Source organism: Pimephales promelas, chromosome 4 (assembly GCF_988280905.1).
Source record: "Pimephales promelas chromosome 4, fPimPro1.hap1.1, whole genome shotgun sequence".
NCBI classification, from domain to species: domain Eukaryota; kingdom Metazoa; phylum Chordata; class Actinopteri; order Cypriniformes; family Leuciscidae; genus Pimephales; species Pimephales promelas.
In genome coordinates this window covers 42,039,936-42,066,449 of record NC_142772.1, presented here as the reverse complement: position 1 = coordinate 42,066,449, position 26,514 = coordinate 42,039,936, and the positions used below count along the sequence as shown (strand labels likewise).

Below are 26,514 nucleotides of genomic sequence, written 5' to 3'. Positions count from 1 at the left end.
CGCTTACAAGGACTTCAGTCATTACTAAAGAGTTATCATGCTTTCACTTTAGCAGACTGAATAATTTCTTTCGAAGGATTTGATAATACTTGAGTCATTATTACTAGGTTACCATGATCTTTAGTTTGGACACAATTATACATACATTGTGAATTACTCTCAGTAATTATAAACCTGTATATACAGTTGTAGTTTTTTGTAGTCCTCTGGGAGGTATGAAAAAAATTGTTATTGATTAGTTAATAGTAGTGTTGTAGCAAGACCACCTAACCCGAGACCAAGACAAGACCAAGACCAGAGTGTATCGAGACCGAGACAAGACCAAGAGTTTTAGGGGCCGAGACCAAGACAAGACCAAGACCAAGGGAGGGCGAAACCGAGTCAAGACCAAGATCAGCATCCCACACTACATGACACAATAAAATGTGAAACATGATCAAAAGAGTTTGATCTGAAATCTTCTCAGATTGATCTGAAAGATCCACATTCCCATAAAAACAGAGATATTTAACACTCAAAGCTGAAATAAACCATCTTTATTCAATACTCCTGGGTGACTTCCACCATTTAGTACAGAATGTAAAACAAGTCTTCACTTTTCTCCACCTTTTATTAACAAAACATGAACATGAATAAATGGATGACAGGCAGCGGTGACAAAACCATAATTACATAATTAGCAATGACCAATGAGTCACATTATTGCTTGGATTTGAATCAGTATGTTTTACATACAATAAAAGCAAGGATACTGGGAAATTAGTGATATTTTCACAGTTATGATCTTGTCTGGTCTTGAAAAAAAATCCAGATCCTCAATGTCTGAGACCGAGACAAGAGTGAGACCGAGACCATCAAAAAGTGGTCTCGAGACCATGATCGGTCTCGAGTACTACAACACTAGCTAATAGTGAACTAACTCATTCAACTGAGCATTATCACTTACTAATTCGTTAATCAAGAGTTTCTTGCTAGTTAGCAGTTACTAATGTTAATTGCATTACTCATTTGTTCCTGTGTAGTTATTCATAAATGAGGGAACGGTATACTAAAGTGACCAAAAATTCAAGTAAGAGTAGAATAAAATAGAAGTTGAAAAATAAGTGTTTACCTGCAGGTAAATGTGCAACATTAGTCACACATTTGTGTTGATTGGATAGTTCTTATACAGAATGTTTTATAAAATTCCACAAAATAACATTTTGGCATTTTTGGGAGAATGTTGGGGGTTGAAAATATTCATGGCCTTATGCTGACCAGTCAGGTTTTTTATCTTATCAGTCAGCATCCAGTGCCACTGTGGCGATGACTGATAAAGGTAGAGGTGACACAGAGGAAACTCTTTTATCTGCCTCTCGCAGCTTATGTCCAACATTTGGCACATAGATCAATGGAATCGGGAAAGGGAATGAAATTTGAGATCTCGCCCCTGTGAACAGTTGCTCCTCCTTGGAGTGGGTTGAAGGGTGATGGGGTTGAGGTACTGTAGAGATGGAGCACTGTTGGGAATAGTGATGAAATTAAGTTTCAGGCTTAAATCTATTTTCTTTGAGGTCAGTGTCTGTGAAGATTGCCTGTAAAGTATATAAAAGTCAGTTATGTACAGATATTATGACAAATGATAGAATGTTGGAGTACATGATTCCTTGAGTAGTTTATGAGATGCAAAATAAGATAATATTTTGGGTCAAAGGTGTATTTTAAAAATATATTTTGAATTAGATTATCACATCAAAGTAATCACAGACAAAGACTTTATCATGCATTAAATTGGCCTCAAATGCTCTCCCAGGTGTTACCACTCTGATTACTTCATAGGTCCTTCATACAAAAAAAAAAAAAAAAAAAAAACCCCTCTCATTCATTCATCTGAGAATTTCTGGCTTTTTTGAGACTGGAGAAGACCAAGTTTCGGTTTCAAATTGAAATAATCTTAAGCTGGAGATGATTGGTTTTAAATCCCTAGCTGATCTCTCCATTATTTGGAATTTCTTAGGGATATTCAAAGGACGAAATCATTATAGAAGGCGAGCACAGTGAAGCTTTACATGCTTTCAGGAGCTGAATAGGCACAGAGAACCCACTCACACCACACAACAGGAACAATGGCCGTCAGTTCCCAGTTCTCATTCACTTTCCAAAGACCCATTACATATAATCTATGTCCTGAGCGGGTATAATTGGCATGTCCTTTCTTTGGAAAGCACTTTATTCCACCTTAAGCCTATGGAGATTAAAGGAACTAGACGATCGTCTAAGACAATGAAATATAAATCTTCTTGTTGTCAATTGTTCAAGTAAATGGACATTAGCTGGATATCTCTGCCACTGCTATTTCGGTAGAAATATAATATCGTTTCTTAAATGGATTCTTCAGACAAAGTGCTTCCATACTGTATTTTTACACTTTAATTAATGCTTCTCCCAGTGAATGTTAACCTGTGGAGGATTTTTTCCCCCACCTCACTGCCTAAATGCTGTAGAAATAATAAAATGACTATTATTCTTTTGCTGTTCCACATTATGATTTTATTGCTTCTGTTGTAAAGGTACTGTGAGCACCTTTATTAGCTAAAATGATTCAACTTACAGTACTTTGTATATTTAATATGAATATAAATATTTGAATTCCTCCTTGAGGTGAAGGGGCCTTTAACAACGTTTTTATGTGCTTTGTGTATGTAGATATGAAGATTGTGAAAAATCTGGTTTCCAAGACGGTGGCCATTCATCAGCTGTCCATGGAGGCGATGCATGCAGGTCGGCAATCAAGCTGACCAATAAAATCTCCTCTAAGTGCTGCTGCCACTTTTCTGAAAGCACCGTAAGTGTTTCTGATGGCTACCTGATGCGCTTACAATGCCAAACTCTTGCTCTGTTTAAGGCCCTCGTGAAGCCATTGATTTCTTTTTACTTAACGGATGTCAAGACCAAAAGCTATGTTGTTTTACATTTATCTGTTAATGCATTTGAAAGCCAGCTAGTGCAAGTCGTTTCCCCCATGGAGAAATCGTTATTTATGTGATTGTTTGCTTGCTTTTGGATAGGATTTGGATTGGCGTAGCATTTTTAATTCTCACAGATGAAGGTTTTCTATAGTCGTTTTTGTTTTGCAAATTGGCTAATATTGCATTGCCATCTCATTTTTAACAGGAACAATAATCATCTTTGTTGCAATACTTTCGACTGAAGTTATTTTTGTGGTTAGATTTAACCAACATGTGATTTGCATATTGCACATATGCTTGACACACAATTTAAACTTAAGTTAATTAACTTTTTAATGAGGGTGGTTTTCAAGTGTTTTCCACTCTCGGTAATTACACTTTTACACAATTACACGCAACCTACTGCCACACTTTAAATGCATCCACTCCAACCAGAAATATCAAACATCATTCAATAAATAAAAAAAATTCAATATCACTAAAGAATGGCTCTGGGGAACCAGAGAATGCCTAGTCTGTATAATGTTATAAAAAACAAAAAACCTTAAAAAAAAAAACAACAACAACTAATATTATAAGTTAATAATTTACATAATCTTATGTAAAGGTAAAGGATCATCTTAATTTTTCTGAATGTTTTTAAATAAACTCTTACAACATAGTTTTTAAGCCTTTGAGGATAGTTTGTACACTACAGAGATGATTAAATTTGTGATTTCGATCACAAGATCATTAAAGTAACGTGCATTACATTTTCTAAACTTAAATCATTGCTAATATTTTTTACTTGTGCCATCGTGTTTAAAGATTGTCCATAGTGTGAAGAAAATATTCACTTTTTTCCCCTTTTTTTCCTAAACTGTAGACGTTGCCTAACATTTTTCAAAGAAAATTTATTTTTTAAACACATTTTAATGCTCCGTTGACCCTGCTTGGTTGGATCCTTGGTTGGTTAGCTGTATTAGCCAAATAAGCTTTTGCAATGGTGCGTTATGTTTTATATACTAAAGCTTGCAAAATAAAATACATAAACCTGCACATAATTGTTTCAGTCTTATACTTCACAGCTAGATCATTACAAATAACCCCCAGGCTATACCAGAGTTTTGCAAATTCCACCATAAACCAGAGTTTGATTGCTTTTTGTGTGCCATTGTAGCAAACTAAAATTTCACTGAAACTTAGCAGCTTCTTTCCATTTTCTATAAAGGATACAGCTTCTATTTAGGATGTAGAGTCTACTTAGATTTACTCCATCAGTCCCACAATAGAAAAAGAGATCTAATTTCAAACCTACAGGTGAACAACAAAGGTAAAGAAAAAGGCTCATGCCGGTGTATGGCGGAGTGGAGTTGGATTTAAAGAAGAGAGGGTTATTGTCTTTTTCTTGCACTTTACCACTCTAATGATGCACTTATGTCACCCGCTCTTCCCTTTTTCTTACACCTTACCTACTTAAGGAGGAAGTCTTGATTGGTAAGTCGATGCTATCCGCAGATTTAGGGACTTACTGTAGGCCGCTGGTGGACTGTAAAATCTCTTCCGACAGGGGACTAAAACAGAAACAAGTTCTTTTTGTTTTTCTCAAGGATGTTAAATATTTAGAGTGATGGAGATATTTCTTTTGTCTGCAACCCTTTTCATATGATTACATATAGATATTTATATAGCCCATTCTGTGATGTCTGTTTAATGTTCTTTAAAGGAAAGCAACTTTCAAATTGGGGGATTTCTGTTTCCTTTTACTCTCTCTTTCTTCTGACTTAAAAGTAGCTGGAAGTTATTATTCATGTAGGTTTCTTTCTCTCTCTTATTTTGATCTGGATGTTTTCTTTAATTTGCCTTTTTCATTAGCATTGGTTCATTGTTTATTTTCTCTCTTCAGTCTTTTTTTTCATTCGTTTCTTTTGTAAGAGTACTTGCTTTGTTCTTCTTTCTTTTCAAACTTCTCGCATGTGACAGATTTGCATGGCGGTTTTTTAATCTTTTAGTTTCTGTCCCAAAAAAAATCTTGATTCATTTCCTCTCTGTGCTCTGTAGGGACATATGTGCCTTTTAAGAGTACTCAGACTGCATCATGCAGGTAGCAGATTAATGATACGGCTTTATTTTTCTTTAGAAAAACAACAACTTTGCTTTGTCTGCTTGCAGGTCTCACCATCACGTCATGGGGTTAAGGGTTTAAACAAAATGATGATCGTCCAGGACTCAATATCCAATAAGGGCAAAGGTCAGGCAGATTACGATTCGGGAAATGACACGTCCTCTCCACTGTCAAGTAAAACTGGCATCACAAGGTCAAAAGTGACCAGAATTGGAAAGTTCTCTTGTCAAGATTTAACATGTCCTGAGAAGCTTAGACTTGCCGATGGGGACAATGCCTCTGATTCAGGCAACTCGCTAACCAGCTATGACTCTCTGGGTAAACCAGTACTCAGAGAAAATACCCTACACAGCTCCGTCTTCAACAAGTTTAAAGGGTAAGGCTGTTTTAAATGCATTAACTTAAAATATGTTGATGGTGTACTGTACATCAAATGTCTCACTAACATGCCATTAAACCATGTATCTTTCCAGTGAAAGAATTGTCAGTGTAGGTTCGGATTCCATTTCACTTTTAACCCTCTAGGCGCCACGGTCGAGTTTACACTGAATAAAACAGCCGATTTTGTCAAATTTCGTTCGACTCCTCATTAGACGGCAAACATGTCATACTTCATCCCTGACTCAAAAAAACGTCATGCTTCTATACAAAATCTTCGAGTTAGAGCTCATTGAATCAGTGCGATCAAAAGCAGAACTAGTGTGAGCCATTTTATCAGAGCCTCTCCGTGATCACGGCAACATTATTGTGGTGGAGACTTTATCTAATGCCACTGGGTCTGTTTGACGAGGTTGAATCTCACTCATGATCTGTGCCTTGCGGTAGCGAGTGAGCTTTTGAACTAAACAGATCTTGTCTACCTGTGTTTGTATGTCATATGAATAATATATGTGCCCCATACATGGAATCAGAGTGCCTACTCTGTATGTAGTAAATGGAAAATCTCTACAGCAAAAGGCAAACCTCTACATGCAATTGGCTTGTTTCTACCATTTATTAGTAATAATTTACACAGTTTTCTTAATACTTATCTGAGCAGTCAGTATTGTGCAATATAGCATACAGAAGGTGAGGGACATTTTTTGGGGGAAAGAACTGCTGCATTTTATCATTTAAACATGTGACTTTTCATAAAAATTCTATAATCCAAGATTGCCGCCACTATATAACATCATAATATGCAAATTAGATGGGAAAATGTAATCCCTATATAAACTTTGGGTCATCCTTAATATTTCTCGAATTTACAGAAAGTCTCTATCTTTTATCACTTTTAAGATATAGACTTTTGAAATTAAGATGTCAAAATCGTACATTTTAGGAAAAACCTCTGGCACCTAAAGGGTTAACATATGACATTTCATATAAAATAAAATAAAATCAAAACAAAACAACAGTTATATAGATTTGTGTTTAAATGTCTAGTTAACTATATTAATCCTGGTACAAGTGCAGACTCTCTCTCTCTCTCTCTCTCTCTGCAAAGATCCAGATATCCATTGTCCCTTACAAGGCCAAAAATAATTTCCCTCTTGTAATTGCAGTGAAGAAACAGGGAGGCACGCTGATTTGGAGAAGACGCAGCCTTTGGGTCTCGCCACCGATAGGAATCGGAGTCCGTCTTATGATAGATATCAGGATCGAACGAGGTCCCGCAGCAGAAGCATATCATCCCAAAGCAGATACTCAGGGCGCTATTCCAGAAGCCGATCCCTGTCCTCAGGGAGGAGGTGGGTCACACAGCTGCTTTTTATTATAGGAACTCTTATTTTAAGCTTTCACTTTAGTCATAAACTCATATGTTTGTATCTGACAATTCACTCGGCTCATTTACAGATCATATTCCCGTTCGTCCAGTTATTCGCTGGATTCACGGAGAGACAGTCTGTCTAGTGCGAGCAGTTGTCGCAGTCTAAATTACTCACGGTGCACGCCAGACAGGTGATTTTTAGCTGAAAGGAGATGTGTGAATTTATCTAATATAATTGTTTGATAATGACTGTGGCATTGCTGAAATCTGTTTTTGAACACACACATGCTCTCATCTCTTTTATGTGTGGATGAAAAGGTTTCGAGAGCGGAAAAGAGACTGCAGTTCCTGCAAGAGTAGAAAGCACAGCAGGAGAAGGCCTTGCTCCCCTATGAGAAAGAGAAGAAGAGATTCCCCCAGCCACCTGGAAGCCCGTAGAATTACAAGGTCTGTTCTTGGAGAAATACTACAAACTGCATGCATCACAAACGGAAACAACTCACTTTGGAGATCCCACACCTTTCTGCACTGATTCTAGGAAGAAATCTCTAGAAATCTGCAGAATGAATTAAAACTGAGCAGATGGCACACTCTGATCTGTAGCTGAAAGCATTATCAAATTAGCAAAAAAACATTTACCACATTAACAAGCAAGTCATGGGAATGTCAAGCATTCCAATTCTGTGTTAAAATGCAGAGCTTTCTGCTGGCATCCTCAGGAAAAATAAAAATAGACACAGTCTAATGAATGTTGATGGCTGTTCAGGAGAATCAATTGTATAACATTTTTGTGTTCACACCCAATTTTCGCTGACGATGAGCCGAGTGAACATGCAAATTCATTCCCTGACCATTAGATGGCGCTTAATGTAAAGCAGAAATAGTCCTATTTTGTAGTCGCTTTCGCATTTGTCATATAGCTCCTTATGTTCCGACACCAGCGAGAGCAGCAGCTCTACGATTCATCTAGCCCTGCATCTTCCTCGTCTTATTTCTCCTCGGCAGTGTAGACATTACTTGGCGTATATCTTCTTCGCCAATCTGTGCTCAGCAAGATCATTTTGTGTTTGAGCGCCCCCAAGTTGTGTTTTACTGTAACTTCAGAAGCTCCAGACAAGTGAGCAAAAGCGCAAATCTCATTGGTCGGATAGTTTTTGACGCGGCGAGTCAAATCAAAAAAAAGAAACCGAGGTGTTTTAAAAAAAAATTACGCTTTTACGCGTGACGTTTTTCGTGTCGGCGTGCACACTCACATTGGCACCCTTAGTTTAGTCATGATGCGTTAAACATCGGCGAATATCGCGCACGAAATTCGTTCCGGGGTGAACAGGCCTTAAAGGGATACTCCACTTTTTTTGGAAATAGGCTCATTTTACCACTCCCCCAGAGTTAAACAGTTGAGTTTTACCGTTTTCGAATCCATTCAGCCGATTTTCTGATATTTAGAAGAATATCAGTAACCAGACAGTTTCTGGTCTCATTGACTTCCATAGTATATTTTTTTTCCTACTATGGTAGGCAATGAGACCAGAAACTGTCTGGTTCCTGATATTCTTCTAAATATCAGAAAATCGGCTGAATGGATTCGAAAACGGTAAAACTCAACTGTTTAACTCTGGGGGAGTGGTAAAATGAGCCTATTTCCAAAAAAAGTGGAGTATCCCTTTAAGAATAATTTCTGAATGATCATGTGATGCTGAAGACTCTTTGAAAGCTTTGCCATCACAGAAATAAATTACATTTTAAAATACAAGTATATTAAAATAGAAGACACTTAATTTATATTGTAATAAAATCAAATAAATGCAATAAATCCTTCAGAGATTGTTAGACATAAAAGACCCCTAACTTATCCTTTTATTATTTTTCTAATGTAAATTTGTTTATTACTAAGTCTTTGTTTATATTCTCTTTCTGCATGCGTTCCTGTCCTGCACAGTGCCAGAAAGAGGCCCATCCCTTACCATCGTCCCAGCCCCTCTGTCAGCAGCAGATCCTCCAGCCTCCTGTCCTGGCGCCTGTTTTCTCTCGGACGCAGTCGTTCGCGAAGTCGCAGTCGCAGTCACACTTCTTCTTCATACAGGAGCTACAGTCGCAGCTCATCGTGGAACTCTGTATATAGCAGACGCAGTCGGAGTCGGAGCAGAAGCTATGACTCAATTGCGAGCTACAGCAGAGCCCGCCGCTAATTCACGGATGAACCAGATGCAGGAATGCTGAGCTACAGCATGAGCCCAGGACCGCATCTTATTGTAACTGGAAATGAAATGGAGCAGCACTGAGAACATGCTGTGCTTGGATGTGGAACACCAGGCAGTGACAGGATCATCTGTTCAGTGTCAGATAAGACTGAAGCTTCTATATTGTTGTGTACTAAACTGTGTGCTTTCATCCATCCCGCTCAAAGGAAAAGAAAAAACTTGTCTATCAATAACAAAGGCTGCTGCTGTTGTAGGAAGGACCTGAATGGAGGTTTCACTATGTGCACTGCAATATGTGACTTTCTGCTATACCTGGTTTTGCTCATAGGTGTGAGGATATCGTTGTTCCTTTATCAAAAACAGCCGAAATAGATAAAAGGAAGTGTGCAGGGTCACTCGCGAGACGCTCATCACATGGACTGTAAAAGCTGATGTTTAAATCTATTGTATTTTTGTAGTGTTTTCCTTTTTATAGATGTCAAAAGTGCTTGAGGAGAAAGATTGCTTCCATAACAGCTTTTACCGAGATCAGCCGCTTCTGTGTTGCACACACCTTCACTTTGAAAAATGTGCCATCCGAATTAGCCCCACCGGCAAACACACCCCATCAGCCCAAATGCCAGCTTTATTTATCTTCTGTTGAACTGGAAAACAATTCAAATGTCATTGGCTGTGATGGAGATGATGATGATGATGGTGGACAATCAAAATGCAGCTGATGTGCTCCACTGGTAGGAACCATTTTGCAGGGTCCAGCTGTACATACTGTGTTAAAAAAAAATTGTTTTACTGCACATTAATCTAGCAGACCTCAAGAGACAGAATGAAGATTGTTTTTATCCATCAAGTCAAGTCTACTTCTGAGTGAAGAAAGAAAGAAAGGTAAAAAATCTTAAATTAAAGCACTGGTATACACATTATCATTATGTCATTTTTAACATAAGTCGTATTAAATTGTGTAATATTTTTAATTATTTATTCTTTTAATGCCTATTTGTATCTGTGATTTATTTCTGTTAGGTATGCAAATAGTGCGGTAGAAATATTTATTACTCAGATCACTTGAATTATTTATAACATAAAACCTTTTATATTCATATAGAACACTTTTGTTTTGTTTTGTTTACAGTATATCATCCATTTTTGACTGAATCCCATAGTTTAAATATTCAGTCCTGCATTCATTAAATCACAAACTTTACTGTAAATGACGATGATATTTATAAATACAGATGTTTTCTAAAGCATATTTATTGGATGCACAACAGAGACACTATGACAGACTGGGAGAAGTGAAGACGGCTGTTATAAGAAATCCATCAGAGTGGCTAGATCAAGGATTTTTTGAAAGGATCAAAGATATATATTTGGTGTGTGATATAGCTTGATGGGAACAGCGTGTAAAAATCATCACCTTCATCACAACAGGTAATGGCAGTTTCTTTGTTTCTGTGTCATAAAGTCTATTGGAGTGCTTGTTAAACGAAGGCATGGTGATCTCTATGCACTGTACATTATTAGCTGTCTGACTGTTGTGAATTCTGACACTTGTACAGAAAATTTGTTGTAGATGAAGGGGGAAAAACTTGAAGTGTATCAAATGTTTTATCTTCTTGAATTCATCTTGTTCTCTCGTCTCAAACCGTGAATGAGTTTAGTAAATGATTATGTAAATCTGTGGTGTAAATATGCAAACGTTTAGTGCGGCAATATTAGGCATGGGCTTTATTTATTGAGATGGAGTAGTGGTAATGACTGTTTACAAGGCTGGCTATCTAATTTACATTATTTGCATTCTTTCTAAAAAAAAAATGTTGAAATGTTGCCATGAATTAAACCATTTTTTACAGAATCAGACATGTCAAAACATGCTACTGAGGGTGCCATTCATTGGCTTCTGTTACTGCAAAACACTATTGCAACATCCTGTAATACCAATTATTATTTTTGCACAAAATGTGCGGTAAAAAAGATATATAGCAATTGAGTATAAGTAAAAAACCTCAGTGCAGGGCACCAGGCTTGAAGATTATGCTATAAGGACATTCCTCATATTACCCTATTCTACTATTGTATATAGAATGCTGTCTATGTGCACATGAGTATCAATGTCTCCCTTGCTCTTCAAATTAATGGCTAGTTCTCTGTGGTCTGAATCTGTAATGATATTCAAAGAGTTCTAAATAAATTATTCATCTAATTAATTCACCCAATAGCCTATTTTGTTTCTTTAAAATTGCACTCTCTTTAATCACGTTAAAATAATATTCTTGCATTCGTGATTTGCATTGTAAAAAAAGGGAGGGCGGGGTACGATGGGTCTTGTCACACTTTCATTGGCTGAATCCGAAATTGCCCCCTGTACCCTCAAATAGGGCATTATTTGAAGGCACAGTTAATTGTAGTGATGTCCGAAACCATAGTGGACGTTATCGAGTGCACTTGTTCTATCCCGCTCAGCTGTTGTCTGAATTCGCTCACTCCTTCACGTGAACTGGTAGTGGACTAACGTACATAGGGTTTAGGGGGCGATTTCGGATTCAGTCCTGAATGTTTGGTTTTCAGTTTCAAGGACTGTTTCCTTTGTCCTTAGTTTCCCACCATCATTAGTTTCCATGGTTATTGATTAATTAGTTCACCCGTTTGCATTCAGATCATTATTGTGTGTATTTATACCCTTCAGTTCGTACTTTCATCATCTCCTCATCTTCCTCTTTGGACTCATGTGTTAAAAGTCAGAGGGCAAGCTAAGCCACATAGTGCTTGATTTTTATTTGACCAAAATAAACAGGAAGTGCCCATTATTTTATCTTTTTGTGACTGAGAAGAGCCAACGCGTTCTCATCCTAGGGCGTCATATAGTGACGCTTTTGAAATTTCGTCTAAATCTAACACACTTGGCACCCTTTAGCGTCAATATACCATGCACAGAGATTTGTTCGGTTATGGGTAGGTTTAGTTCTGGGGTAGGTTTAGGGTTAGACCACTAGGAGGCGCCTTCTGGCACATAAATATCTGCATCTTATATTGACGCTAAAGGCTGCCATGTGCGTTGGATGTAGACGAAATGTCAAAAGCGTCAGTATATGACGCCTTGGGATGAGAACGGGCTGGAAGAGCACATAATGAAAGTGAAAAGTGTTTATTTTTTAACATGGACTACTTTTACATGCCCTATTTCTCGAAATGTTTTTGTCTAACATTATACAGTAAAATGTCAAAAACTTGTGTTGTATAAAAGGACAAGGCCTGCATCCAGTCCAAGCAAACAACTTGGTTGATTAGATTAGTAAACCATCTACTAGTGGCATATCTAAACAACTTTTAAAACGAGAGAGAGAGAGAGAGAGAGAGAGAGAGAGAGAGAGAGAAAACTAACTCAAAAACTTTCAAAACTTTTATATTTAAAAAAATATCAAATGATGTAGGCTACTTAATATATTCTATATAATAATGTATATTAGCTAAAAGAACATATGTCAGAGAAAGTAAAATAAATGTTGATATTTTATTACTTATAATACATTTTAAGTAGGCCATGGGCATGGCCAAAACATTTCAGCAGATAGAAGACATCCTAAAATATAACTGAGTGCATGTTTTTCTCGCTCATCTTACGTAGCCTCCTTTCCCCCACATGAAGTACGCAAGGAGGACTCGTTTGAAGAAGGAAAAGGAGATAGGCCTACCGCATGCATGCCTATGTTGTATTTCGTCACATTTCGTGTTTAGAACGTTATTAGTGTTGTTCTTATGAGTGTGTGACTCCTCTGACGGCCTTGAGGAGTGAGTAGTGTTCTATTATGAAGTGAATGAGTCATCTGTGGGAGGGTGAGATTGGACCAGTCGTTGTCCAGTGGAGCCAGTCACAGCCCGGGGTCTAAACTTGGATAGGGAGGGTCTTCAGTCAGCTGTCGTGTACCACCGAGCACTTTCTGGAGTTTATAGACCGGTAAATCACATATAAACCAGTGAAAGAGCACTTACATCGTCAGTAAACTTCTAGAACTCATACATGAGTACAGTAGTAGGTTTAGACTTAGGGGCGTAATCACTCGCCTGGAGAGTTTTTGCGCTTTTGTTGCCAAAAAAAAAAAAAACACGGAATTTGTTTTGCGCTCTTTTAAATAATTGATCCTATTCGGTAGCAACAGCAACGCGACCTCCTGGACAGAAAAAGTAGTCTAAACTCACTTTTCCCAAGTTTCACTATGGCAGAAGGGGATTACTACACTTTGGGCAACCGACAGAGGATTCCACGGGATCCGTTCCGGGAACAGTCACTCGCATCTCGCTTTATGGAAGATGACTTTGGACTGCCACCCTTTCCCGAAGAGTTATCGATGGAATGGCCCGGCTGGGCGAGACCTCGGCTGAGCACCCGCCTCGACGCGCCGTGGTCGGGCTCTTTGCGTACGGGCTTCCCGCGGACGAGCATGGGCTCGCCGCAGGGCTTCAGCTCCATGTACAGCGAGAGCCCTCGCCGATCCAGCGCGCCCCCGACCAACCCAGACGAGCCGTGGAAAGTGTGCGTGAACGTGCACAGCTTCAAACCCGAGGAGCTTAATGTCAAAACTAAAGACGGTTTTATAGAGGTGTCAGGTGAGAAAACACTAATGATCATTGAGTTATTATGAGAACACAATAATGAATCATGGAATAGAAGAATGGAATTCGCAATAATTTACATTTGTGCATTTACCAGACGCTTTTATCCTAAATAGAGGAGTTCGTCATTAGCATTTCAATTACTATGCAACTTTTTTTTTTTTTACTTACGCATTTTGGTAGCTTTTTAGTCATTATTCATATCCCCTTTCTTACAAAATAAAAAATAACAAATATTTCTGCCAAGTAGGCTATGTATTTGTATTTAGGCCTATGTATTTTGTGATTTCATAGCATTAGTTTATTTCTCAATTTTTTTGTACGTTTTTTGCGTCCCATTTTAATTGCATTAATATCCTATTTTATAAATGGCCTTTTGGACCCCATGTTCCATAAGTCTCTGCTGCTGTCTCTCCGCTGTAGCTTGAGAATGGAAGGCCTTTGGTTTGAGTATGACTTGCACATTATCGCTTTAATCAGCCACCTGCTGAGATCCCATTAGGACCACTTACATTAAACACATCGAATTAGTCCCATACTTTTCTCTTTAATCACTAAAGTTAATTTGTAAAAACTGAAATCGTGTATCTATAAGGCCAGTTGCTGCCAGCTCCAGAAATACATTCTGTTGACTGTGACGGCAGGACAGAAGTTCAGAGTTCAGGAGAGAGCAAAGGCCTGGTGTGCAGGGATTAATATAAACACTGTGCTGGTATTCCAGCTGGGTCACTCAGTCACAGTGGGAGGAGGGTGGGGACAGCGAGACTTAACATCACATAACCTCATTCTAAAAATGTCACACAGAGATATCAAAGTGAACTACCCTACGCACTGTTTTACTAAAGGCCTTTTCACTGAACTCAGATTCATGGTGACCAGTTTTGGACCACCAAAATCAGCAAAACATTTAAGTTCAACGTTGCCCTGAAGTAAAGCATTGTCAAACAAATGCCACAGCCATGTTTGAATGTCTGTTAAATAGGGAAAGGCCATTGCACAGTATGTCAGTAGGTAAATCTCTATATACATGGATAGATTTTGCTCTCCGCTTGCGTTTATTAAATGGTTGAGCTGTTGATTAGCTGTTAAGCTGTGCATATTAGATGCGTTTGTGGTCAAAGTGTTTTCTAAAGAGCCGGTTATTGTAGATATGTAGGCCGAGACACAATATGGCATGAATGGCATTTAGTGACCAACAGCTGCAGAGAATGAGGCCAAGAGGCTTTTAAACAGGCTTTCTTGGTTTGAAATACAAAATGATATAAAGTGTTGCCTTTGCATATCTAGAAAATCTGAGACTAATACGGGTCTAATTTTATGTCAGTGTGGCAAAGGTTACACTTCTGTGAGCAACCAGTGCGGGGATTCACTTCAAGAAACCTGTTGTTGTTGTGTTTAAAGCAACATCTTTTTCGAAATAAGTTCTTATTCACAAGTGTTGTATGGTCGTATCGATCTCTGTGTTAACAACCGCCTTTCTGTCTTTTCACCAGGGAAACACGAGGAAAAGCAAGACGAGGGAGGAATTGTTACCAAAAACTTCACAAAGAAAATTCAGTAAGTAGGATGATTGTATCAAAAGTTTCCGTGGGCTTCTGATCTGGAATCTTCTAGAATGATGAAGCAACTTCCAGAGGAATGCCACTCTGAGTTATTAAAGCAACACAAAGCATTGCTACTCCTCCACCCACCCCAGCCTCTCTGCTTTCTTCTTGCTCTTCAGAGAGTCAAATTGGATGGTAGAGGCAGAGGAAAATAATCAAAGTTAGAGATAAAATAGACAACATATCATGTGTCTCCGATGCCTGCAGTAATTAAGAGATATAGCCTAGTGATTTGATATTTTTTCTCTGTCAACATGCTGTTTCTCTGACAGAGACACACAGAAATAGACTCTAAGAAAGAAAAAAAGTTTAATTCTTGAACAAATCCTGCACTTTTTACATTATTGTTCAAAAATTTGGGGTCAGTAAAATCCAAGAACTTCTACTCAGCAAGGGAAAAAAATCGAACACAAAACAGTAAAGACGACGTTTATAATATTAGAAAATATGAATATAAAACCTTGAATCAAAGTTAAGCTATGATAATATTAAAAAAAATGTTTCTTAAAGGGATAGTTCACTTTGAAATTCATTTTTGGTATGTTTTAGCTTACCTCAAGGGCATCCAAGATGTAGGTGTCTTTCTTTCCACAGTATTTTTAATTTTGATATTTTTAGGTCAAACCGTTCTTGTCTGTCAGTCATATAATGAAGGTTTATGGGGTCCACCCTGGGTTCTCCTCAAAGAGCATGTACAGAAGTCCAAATTAAACATGATTTAATGACTCGTAAATGTAAGTACACATTGATGGCCTAAGACACGAAACGAACTATCCCTTATCACTAGCACAATATCAGCATATAATGATTTCGGAAGGATCGTGGGACACGGAACAGTAATTAGATGCTGAAAAATCAGCGTTGCCATCACAGGAATGAATATATTCAAATAATAAAATAAAATAAAATAATTTTAAATGATAATATTCACAATATAACTGCATTTTTACTGTAGTTATTTTCTTTTTGTTTTTACTGTATTTTTGATCAAATATATGCAGCTTTAAAAGACGGCTCCTTTCGAAAATATGAAGAAATCTCACGACCCGAAACTTTTGAAAGAAAGATGATTAATAATGAAAGCTTCCACCCCAATGTTAACTGCTTACTTAGCTAATTTAATGTTGACAGGCCATATTGGTTGTGTGAAATTCCAACAGTTGAACATTAGCATTATGCTAAGCTAAGCTAAAAACACATGCACACTTATAGAAGATACAGGTCACGCATTAAATTACATTGAGCTTTTTTTTATTAATAGCTTTCAGCTATTGAATGAAATCTCAATCTGTGGCATTTGCTCCTCAGTAGCAGCGCTGCGATGTCTGAGTCACAGTGCCGAATGGCTATAGCATTGCTGTGCTAATTGAATAGTGGCAGGCTACTGCAGTCGGCATGTAAGGTTTATATAAACTCAGCAGACGCTTGGCAACAAGTGTGAAACCTTCCAGCCTTATTTGGCCATGATGACTGACAAAGCTCAGGGACAACCTCTCTCTCACTCTCACTCTCTCTCTGTTGTGTTCTCTCACACTCGTTCTCAACATTCATAAAAATAAAACAGTACAGAAAACCTTAGAGAGCTAACTAACTAGGTAGCATTTTAGGATCGTAGGTGTCAATAACATCACATTGTTCTTCTAGACAAATTCCTTGTGGAGGAAGCATTTGCAGATAGGGTTTGGGTTCAATAAGTATTAATAAAGAAATTAATACTTTTATTGAGCAAGGATTTATTAAATTGATCAAAAAGTGACAGTAAAGACATTTATAAATAGAAAGTTCAAAAGAACAGCATGTATTTTAAATAGAAATCTTTTGTTATAAAAGTAACCTGAGAAAATATGTATCATAGTTTCCACAAACATATTTAACAACATAAGTGTTTTCAGTATTGATAATAACTAGACATTTTAACTGAGCAGCAAATATCAGAATAATTTCAGAATGGCACTGAAGACTGAAATGATGACATAAATACATTGTAAATAGGCTATATTAAAATAGAAAACGGTTATTTACGATTCTAATAATATTTCACAATAATACTGTTTTTACTGTATTCTTGATCATATAAATTCAGCCTTGGTGAGCATAAGTATTAAAAAGAAAAATATTGCTGAGCCCTAACTTTTGAACAGTAGTGTATTATGAGAAATTTTGTTTAAATTGTACTTCTTTACATTAAATATGTAGTTACATTTAAAATTAAGAAATGAATGGGTTCAATACACAGACAGGGTAATGGTAAAACAGAACAGGTGTAGAGCTAATGCATAACCAAGAAAACTAACTAGGGAACAGAACTCAATAAGGCTAAACAGACATAGAACTACACAATATTGCTGATTGTGAGAATTCATTTATATTTTTAAGTACAATTATTTTTTCAAGCATTATCCAAACACAGCATTCGTCTCTCGAATCTCTAAAGCAGCCCTAAAAGTCCCCCCACCCTTAGACTTTTGTCGTGGAAGACCAGCAAGAAGTAGCTTTGTATGATATCACCATCCATTCATGTTTAAAACAAGTTCCACCCTTTCTCTGTAGAGCAGATATGAATTTATGTTAATCCAGCCTTAAAGGCATCACATTCAAACAGACGGTGAGAACTCCTCATTAAAACGGCTGCAGTCAGTCTGCCTGCTGGATGATTAGACTAGTGTGTAGATGGAAATTTCTGGTGATAAACTTTGCATCAGGAGGCGATTTGTAATAATTGGCAACAGATTCTATTTCTGAGCCAGCACCTGGAGCAGGGCTCGCTCTCTCTCTCGCTCTCTCTCTCTTTCTCATTGCAAGTGATGGGAGGCAGAACATTAAAATGAAAACCACAAAATGCATTGAGAATTATCTTCTAGCCACAAGCTGCCACAGAGAAAATGAAGTTTGTTGAAAATTAAACCAAAATGAGAATATTCGGAGTATGGGGCACAGTGTTTGCAATTGACATGATGATTCCCATTCTGGGTTAATATTAACCTAAAGACTTGAGTTCGACCTCTTCTGGACAATTCTGTGTACATGTAGACGTTAATATTAAACTGACCGTTGTCAAGTTCTTAATGTAACATTTGGTTTCAAGCTTTGTTTCAGTGCAGGTGCAAGGTACAATCAATAATGTATCAATGTACAACCACATTTAAAGGGATAGTTCACCTAAAAATGAAAAGTACCTGAGGGTTAATTATTTACTCACCCTCAAGCCATCCTAGGTTTACACTATTTTTTTTTCTTTCAGACAAATACAATCAGAGTTCATTAAAAAACGTTTTGGCTCTTCAAGCTTTATAATGGCAGTGTATGGAGGACGAGATTTTGAAGCCCAAAAAAGTTCTCCACATGGCTCAGGGGGGTTATTAAGGCCTTCTGAAGTGAAAATAAGAAAAATATCCATACTTAAAACTTCATAAACTAAAAGAGAAATGTCGGAAGATTTCGATATAAGAGAAATGGAGCTTGAGTTTGTTGCCAAGTCCTATTTGTTTGAACTGCAAGAGGAATCAAAGCTTACAATACTTCATTGCGTCAGGGGTTACTCTTTGGCATAAGTCGACATGCGCAGGCCGTCTGCCGGAAGCTAATATGGATATTTTTCTTACAAAAACCCATCGCTTTGCTTCAAAAAGCCTTTATTAAACCCCTGGAGTTGTATGGATTAGTTATGATGGATGGATGGATTCACTTTTTTAGGCTTCAAAATCCGGACCGCCATTCACTACCATCATAAAGCTCAGAAGAGCAATGATATTTTTAATGTAACTCTGATTGTGTTCGTCTGAAAGATGAAAGTCATACAGGATGGCTTGAGGTTGAGTAAATCAATTTTCATTTTTGGGTGAACTCTCCCTTTAAAAAATGGCTATTTCAATGTTTTTTTCTTCAAAAGCTGCTTTTGTGTGTCAGGGGGATACACTAATAAAAATAAGGGTTATTTATTGGCATGTATGGTTCCATAAAGAAACTTTCCAATCGCACAAAAGGTTATTTAGCGGAAACAAATGTTCTTTAGATTATTAAAATAAGACAAAATGGTTCACTGAAAGATTTTTTGGGGGGATCATCAAATGGACATCGTTCGTTCTAAAATCTCACTCTGTTTTTCGCAGAATCCCATCCGATGTGGACCCAGCCACTGTGTTCGCCTCTCTGTCTCCGGAAGGTGTTCTCATCATTGAAGCCCGACAGACCCCTCCATACTACCTCTACAGCAACGAAATGCCCGCAGAACCCATGCAAGAACCTGAGGCCAGACCGCAGGAACCCAGCATGACTTCAACTCCAGTCTTTGATGTCAGGGAGTGAACTGGTGTTCGCATGCCTATGGTATTTGTTCCAAGCCAGTGTTAAAATCTAGATTCATCAGTTTCAAAAAATTACTTAAGTCAAAAGTCATTAATCTGCTAGTGAATGGTTTGTAAATTAATGCTACTCTACATAGTGTATGGTTGGAACAAATGCCAGAAGCTTTCAGTTACTATATCAAGGAAGATAAACAAATGTGATTGAGCTACCGGTGAAGTGAGAAGGAAAAGGTGTGAAATGGGATTGTATGGCACATGTACTTTATCTGCATTCCTCTCAGTCCTAAAGTTCCCCTCAAATGTCAACAATTAAATGGATCATTCACCCAAAAATCATCTCTTATTCTCCTACGTTGTCCCAAACCTGTATGGCTTTCTTTCTTCTGTGGAAAACAAAAGTAGATATGTTTCTCCAAACAATTTGAAATATGACCCAATCCAAATAAAAATAAAAAGTTCTTCAGAGCATTCTTTAAAATATTGAAATATTTAAGTCATACAGATTTGAAATGACATGAGGGTGAGTACTGAGTAAATAATCTCTTCATTTTCATTTGACCCATCCTTTTATCTAATTCGCTTGGTAAATTACGATTCTCTTAAAACCGTTGCTCCGCCATGCCGATCTCATCAAGTAAGACGACACCGAGAATCCGAAGTTGAGTTATAAATTCCATTCAGACACATTTTGGATGAGAAATCAAGCTTTGATGTTGAAATTGAATGTTTTATGGACTTTCTGTCCCTCATCTTGTTTTGGCCCTGTTTGAATAATCAGAATTGTTCTCACTTTGGACTATTTATATGAAGAAATGGGCCTGAATGCTAGAGCTCTTTCTCAAGCGCTGTTTATTGTGTCTTCTTTCTTTCTTTATTTGTGGGTGTTATTTTTTCTTTTTGTGTAGGGATGTATCCTACACGTTTTTATAATAAATGATTTTACGAGAGCAAGCCTTTTATTACTCCTCTCTGCAAATCTTAATCAAGTTAACAATTGGGCTGGATTACACATGATACTATTTCTCAGCTTTACACCTGTTTGCTTATCCCACCTGTATAACCTTCGGGCGTTTTCGAGTAATAAATCGTGCATCATGCTCTCCTTCGGTCTCACAATCCTCTGTCCTCGATCACATCTGGGTGTTCGGATGGCAGATTGGCTGTGTGCTTATGGGAACGACTCCTTGGGAGTTGTCTCTGCACGGTGGCGGTAATTGGGTGACAGATTAGTGTGGAGATTACTCCGAACGCTTTGGCTCACTTTCAATCACGTCCATGAGGATGTGGAGAGAAAATATTGAAGAAAACGGTCTTTAAATCGATCCGAGCTCTCTCGTCGTCTAATTCTCAGAGTCTGAGGTTAATGAGTCACGAATATTACCGTGCTCAAGAGGACCTGGCGTCATAACCACCCGAGTTAGATATTTACAAGAACTCAAGGGATGTAATGTGCAACCATTTTCACTGCATAAATGATTCATGAAAAATTCTCTAAGCATAACAGAAAGTCAACTAGGTGCCAATGTGACAGATTTCAGTCTATCACGTGTGTTTGAACATTTCTCAGCTTTCCCTGATTAATCATTCTTGTTATTGTAAGCAGAAGAAGCTTCACACAATCGTGCTCAGGTCTTTATTAGTGCTAAGAGGATGCATATTACAGTAAACTCAAAAACATCTATGGGAATTTAAGAAGCTAAGGCTGTATCTACATTCATCCTGATACATTTGGACACATTTTTCTTTCTTTGGCCTTCCGCTTACACTTAGACAGTGTCTTGCGAAAACAAGGCTTATTGAAGACGCTCTCCCAAAGTGATGTGACGCATTTTGTACCAATATACACTGCCTGGCCAAAATGAAAAAAGTCGCTGTTTGGATTCAAATAAGCAAATGCATTGTCAATACAAGAACTTGACCAAAATGTTTTGGTCAAGATTTTGTATTGACAATACAAGAGTCCGGCACTCTGTAAAGTCTCCTCCAGCACATCCCAAAGACTTTCAATGAATTTCAGGTCTGGATTCAAAGATGCCAATTCATGTGCAAATGATTCTTCAAGCTCCCTACCAACCACTGTTTCACAATCTGAGCCTGATGAATCTTGACATTGTCATCCTGGAATATGGCCACGATGCGTCTTCCTGCGTGGTTGATTAGAGAACAGTTACCATATATAACATATAACATGCTAGAAACTGCAATAATCATCCAATCATAGACTCTTAAGCATTTGCCAACCATTTAAATCCAACCGGAGACTTGGCCGGGCAGTGTATATATCTATGCTTATACCGGTATGTGCCTGCTATCTGGAACTGTATTCACTTTTACAGTGTTACTTGGTACAATCCTTATATTACATTCCTGGAAAGTGTGACAGAAAATGTCATGCGGCAAAACACGAGGGCAATCGTGTTTTAGACCATGTAAAGGCGATTGAGTGCGACCTGGATGCGCCAATAATAGGTGAAATATTTTGAAATAGCGTGAAAACTTTGTCTGGTATCATCTCAGTAAGCTTTTTACATATTATGCATGCACAGAAAGATCATTTTAGCATTTCTGGTGGTTCAATGCGGACAAAGAAAATGCCATTTTCAAATGCATCTGGATTAATGTAGACGTAGCCTAAGGAAAGAGCTGGGGATGTTGTTTTTCTGTAGCCTACATTTTCCCTACATCCATTTTCTTTTGGAGCTCCAGCTGAGGGTTGAACACCTCCTGGGTTTGCCCAAAGGTTGGTTGCTCATCTTCTGTCACGGCAGGGTCTGTGTATCCTTCTTCACCCTCCAGTTCCCGAGGCTGCGTGACCTCTGCCTGCTCTCCTTGCTCGGAGGTGATGGTGTCTGGAGTCTCTGGAGCCTGAGGCTTGTCTGCAGACTCAAGGACTTCTTCCGTGTCTCCCTCAACCGCCTCTTTGTCCTTCTCTATGCCATCACTGGGTTCTCCAACCTGCTCTTTTCCAGACTCAAAGGCTCCTGCTGCAGCTTCTGTGATGGACTGGGGTTGTGGCTCTCTAGATGGATCTACATCAGATACAGTCTGCTGGTCTCGTTCGCCCTCAGGACGCTCAGTTGAGACAGAGGGTTCGAGAGTTTCTCCCTCGGATGATTCCGGTTTAGCCTCGGCTTCAATGCCGTCTTGAGGCTCGTTGCCGTCTTGCTGTTTTCCTCCCACGGTTGGTGCCTCCATCTCAACCTGTGGCAAACGTGAAACAGTTTTCTAATCAAGTCAAGTGTTTAAATGCCAAATCAAGACCCTAAAATGCCAGGGTCACTGTACACAAAAATGAATAATTTTCTGGGTGGTGGAGAAAGGCCATACGTCCCTTGCGGGAAAATAGGAGCTTGCGTTTAATCTCTTTGTTGGTTATTTGAACAATTATGTGCCTGGTAATTGGAATTGCAGGGTGATTAATTTATAAACTGACTTCGACTTTAGCAGTTGATGTTTATGGGGAATTGTAGAATCGTATAACTCTAATTATTCCTGAAATCTTTTTTGAAGTAATGTAAAAAAAAAAACATTTTGCTTTGCAGCCTGTTATGGCGGCACGGCTTAACGGTGCTGCAAATTGGCGTAAGTTGAATAAGACATGCAATGGGTGAACAATATCTGCCATTTTTAAAGCATGAGGACCACATTCTCTGCAATAACAATACAATTGAAATAGGTTTTGAGATGCTCTTTTCCCCTACTTTTCCCTGCTAATGCAAATAGCTGTCAGCTTTTTAACATTAGACTGGCTTAAATACAGCACCCGAGACACAGTTACTCTACCTATTATACGAGACCAATTAAGTACTGGAGAATGAATGGCTAGTATTCAACCTTGGATTTGCCTAGAAAAGTTTTCAGTAGTGACAACAATAGTGCCACTTCACTTTGAATGACATAAAGCACCACTTAAATATAAGGGTGACACATTTAATAACTTATAAACAAGTGCAATGCATGCCACCCAGAACACCGAGTGCCTAATTTTGAGCTTCAGTTCGTGAATAAGTTCGGACTGCATAATTAAAGATTTAACGGCTGTCAGAGCCAATCAATACCTGGATAGGGATAATGACATCAGCAGGGAGGGGAATGCTGGGTAATGGTACTTCCACTGTAAGGATCCCATCGGCGGACAGACGTGACTGGAGATTGTCAGCATCAATCCCACCAGGAAGTCTTAAGCAGTGGTGAGAAAAAATCTATAAATTTGCTTTTGTTTATAGTGTATAGTGACACAATTGCACAGCAAAAAAATGATATGCTAAAACAAAATAAAACAGACATTGAGTTCATATTTTGTTTTAAAATAAATTAATACTTTTATTCAGCTATACTAATTTACATAAAATTGATCAAAAGTGACAGTAAATACATTTTATAATGTTACAAAAATTCTAATAAATGCTGTTCATTTTGAACTTTTTATTCATCAAAGAATCCAGAAAGAAATGAATCACGGTTGTCAAAAATATTAAGCAGCACAACTGTTTTCAGCATCGATAATAATAAGAAATGTTTCTTGAGCAGCAAATAATTGATTTCTCAAGGATCATGTGACACTGAAAACTGGATGATGATGCATAAAATTCAGCTTAGCCATCCCATAAATAAAATATGTTTACAAGTATAGTATATTAAAATAGAAAAGCTATTTTGAAATGTAATAATATTTCACAATATTACTGTTTTTACTGTATATTTAATCTAATAAATGCAGCCTTGAGGATAAGACAAAAACTTTTTTTTTTACAGTAGTTTAGTGTGCATGTTAACACTTACTTGTATTTTCTTGCAAAACATCTAGCAATGTAGCCGTGCTCGTCTTGTCTTTCTTCATGCTTACCTTTGGATCAAATATATTAACACAAAATGATTAAGATTGATTACCTCAAATAAGAGCATAATATATTTTGTATATCATATTAAATATTTAAATATATAGAAAATATTTATAAATGATAAAATTTACAATATCTCCACACTGTATAAAAAATGATCCTGTAAAAAACAGTAAACTACTGGCAGCTGTGGTTGTCAGCATCATACTGTAAAAATACAGTGTGTTACTGTTTTTGAAATTAACAGCCAAATACCGTATTGTCAGCTACAGTATAAAACTTTAATTTAACAGCTATATGCTCTAACACAAAAACAGTAACACACCGTATAGTTACGGTATGATGCTGGCAACCACAGCTCCAGTAGTTTACCGTTTTTTTACAGGATTATTTTTTTTACAGTGCAGTCTTATTCTGTTTTATAGACATTTAATTACATGTATCATTTGTTATCTGACATTGAATTCTTTTGGATATATTGAATTGTACACTTTTTCACCCATACCTGCAATTTCCAAAAATCCATCCTGTATTTTGACAGTAATCTCAGAGGGGGCAAAGTGATTGACATCCAAGCTAATTTTCCACTTGCAAATCTCACCAACCACTTCCGACACCCCTCCACTCATCTCCCTGTGCAGTTTAGAGATGTGCTGTCCTGAGGCCTGAGTAAAGGGAGCGAACACGGGTGTGCGCAAGTACCCGGGCCAAGACGATGTCCCCAGCCTCCTGAAGATGCCTTCGATCCAGCTGAGGTCTCGGGGGTCCAATAACGGAGGCAAGCCGTAATGTTGGTTAAAGATTACACTGGGCCATCTGTAGCTCAGGGGATTCCAAGGTACCTCATGACAATATTGAGACCTGGATGGTGACTTGATAGCATCCGCCATAGTGAGAAAATTGAAAAATCTACAGTAAGGAAGAACAATTTGTTTGGAAGGTCCCGCTACAGTACAATTAAAGATGCACTAACTACACAAAAAGAGATGCTGAAGAGAACGAATGCAAAGACAAATGTGGCCGGAGGACATTGCAGACACTGTTTATATAGCGTCCTTGTGTTTTAGCACTTACTAAGCAGTAACCATGATGCTACCAGAAGAGAATGTAGGGATGAAGTGATGGCTAGGTAGTTCAATCTGCTACCGGAGGGGTGGAAGGGCTCTATGGGAGACGCTAATTAAGGATATTTATAGATCTAAAGGGGAAGCAACAAATAGCTGTTTGATGAGAACTAACAGTCCCAAAGTCATGCTTAGCCTCTCACAGGCAAAGAGATTTTTATTGAACTGATTGTTAATAGTGTTGTAGAAACTATTAAAGTGTTGAGGTGTCTATATAGAGGTTGTGAAGGTGTCTAAGTGCTTGTTAACTTTATTTCCTGGATTCAGAATGAACGAGTGCACAGGGGACCTGGCTTTAATGGGACCAGGGCAGCCAACTCTCTCTTATTAATCTCAGTGCAGAATGTAGAGGTACTGCTGACTGCACAATTATATTTGCTTTTCTGAATATTGGAGTCTGTCCCTGGAGTGCAATATAATTTATATATAGATGGTTATTATTTTAAACCTACACAGTATGGCCTGAGCAATATCTGTAATCAGTGTTGGGAGTAACGCGTTACAACGCGTCTATGTATTTCAGAATGTTAACTTCAAATAATACTAATAGTAATTTAAAGATGTGATAGCATTGGATCTAGATGGTAAGGATAACACTGGGAGGTAGAAGGGGTGTCACGATTCTGCAGGTTCGTTGATCTGAGTGTTGCTATTTCAGTTTCATGTCGCATATCGTTACAGCCAGTCGTTTTACAACGTTAAGTTTTACCTCTGTAGCTTATAGTCATTTTGGTAAAAGTAACTCAACAGTAATACAGGAGTAATGTAATGCATTACAATTCTGAGACAGTAATATTGTAAGGTAATTAATTACTGTTAAATAACAGTAACAGGTAACATATAATGTATTAGTTTGGAAGTAACTTGCACAACACTGTCTGTAATACACAGCTACGCTAATAATCCATCCAGCATGGCTTCAAATACAGTGGCCCTGACAGGTTCAGACTGTTTTTTTAAATTGTCTTGTTACCACTGGAGACTAAACAGACAACATTAGGCTGCTAGATGGCTGCTGCTTTTATATCTA

General features: G+C 37.9%; 3 protein-coding genes across 3 annotated transcripts in view; 2 read left to right on the top strand and 1 right to left on the bottom strand.

Moving 5' to 3' along the window:
* The window catches only part of srrm4 (serine/arginine repetitive matrix 4), a 53,972-nt gene extending 42,761 nt beyond the window's left edge, over positions 1 to 11,211 (top strand). Inside the window, exons 8-13 of the mRNA XM_039659623.2 lie at positions 2,686 to 2,824; positions 5,100 to 5,428; positions 6,597 to 6,782; positions 6,889 to 6,993; positions 7,121 to 7,249; positions 8,742 to 11,211. Of these exons, the coding sequence (XP_039515557.2) occupies positions 2,686 to 2,824; positions 5,100 to 5,428; positions 6,597 to 6,782; positions 6,889 to 6,993; positions 7,121 to 7,249; positions 8,742 to 8,991 (1,138 nt within the window). The 3' untranslated portion in view covers positions 8,992 to 11,211. The remainder of the gene's footprint in view (positions 1 to 2,685; positions 2,825 to 5,099; positions 5,429 to 6,596; positions 6,783 to 6,888; positions 6,994 to 7,120; positions 7,250 to 8,741) is intronic.
* A 1,711-nt stretch (positions 11,212 to 12,922) lies between these two features.
* Positions 12,923 to 19,577, top strand: hspb8 (heat shock protein family B (small) member 8). Its single transcript, XM_039659471.2, has 3 exons — positions 12,923 to 13,605; positions 15,105 to 15,168; positions 19,325 to 19,577. Exons 1-3 carry the CDS (start codon positions 13,215 to 13,217, stop codon positions 19,518 to 19,520), a joined length of 651 nt encoding a protein of 216 aa, XP_039515405.1. The 5' UTR covers positions 12,923 to 13,214; the 3' UTR covers positions 19,521 to 19,577.
* A 2,493-nt stretch (positions 19,578 to 22,070) lies between these two features.
* On the bottom strand, positions 22,071 to 25,608 carry LOC120469701 (uncharacterized). The gene is made up of 4 exons (XM_039658844.2): positions 24,866 to 25,608; positions 24,302 to 24,365; positions 23,578 to 23,698; positions 22,071 to 22,720 (listed from the first exon to the last, which is right to left on the bottom strand). The coding sequence occupies exons 1-4, from the start codon at positions 25,248 to 25,250 to the stop codon at positions 22,187 to 22,189; spliced, it is 1,104 nt and encodes a 367-aa protein (XP_039514778.2). The 5' UTR covers positions 25,251 to 25,608; the 3' UTR covers positions 22,071 to 22,186.
* Between the last annotated feature and the right edge of the window lie 906 nt (positions 25,609 to 26,514).

What these genes read in the sequence shown, in the direction of transcription:
- hspb8 (XM_039659471.2), top strand. Translation starts at nt 13,215, where the DNA reads ATGGCAGAAGGGGATTACTACACTTTGGGCAACCGACAGAGGATTCCA. An exon ending in CGGTTTTATAGAGGTGTCAG is followed by an intron (nt 13,606 to 15,104) that starts GTGAGAAAACAC and finishes TCTTTTCACCAG; the next exon opens with GGAAACACGAGGAAAAGCAA. An exon ending in AACTTCACAAAGAAAATTCA is followed by an intron (nt 15,169 to 19,324) that starts GTAAGTAGGATG and finishes TGTTTTTCGCAG; the next exon opens with AATCCCATCCGATGTGGACC.
- LOC120469701 (XM_039658844.2), bottom strand. Translation starts at nt 25,250, where the DNA reads ATGGCGGATGCTATCAAGTCACCATCCAGGTCTCAATATTGTCATGAG. An exon ending in TGTTTTGCAAGAAAATACAA is followed by an intron (nt 23,699 to 24,301) that starts GTAAGTGTTAAC and finishes CCACTGCTTAAG; the next exon opens with ACTTCCTGGTGGGATTGATG. An exon ending in ATGTCATTATCCCTATCCAG is followed by an intron (nt 22,721 to 23,577) that starts GTATTGATTGGC and finishes CGTTTGCCACAG; the next exon opens with GTTGAGATGGAGGCACCAAC.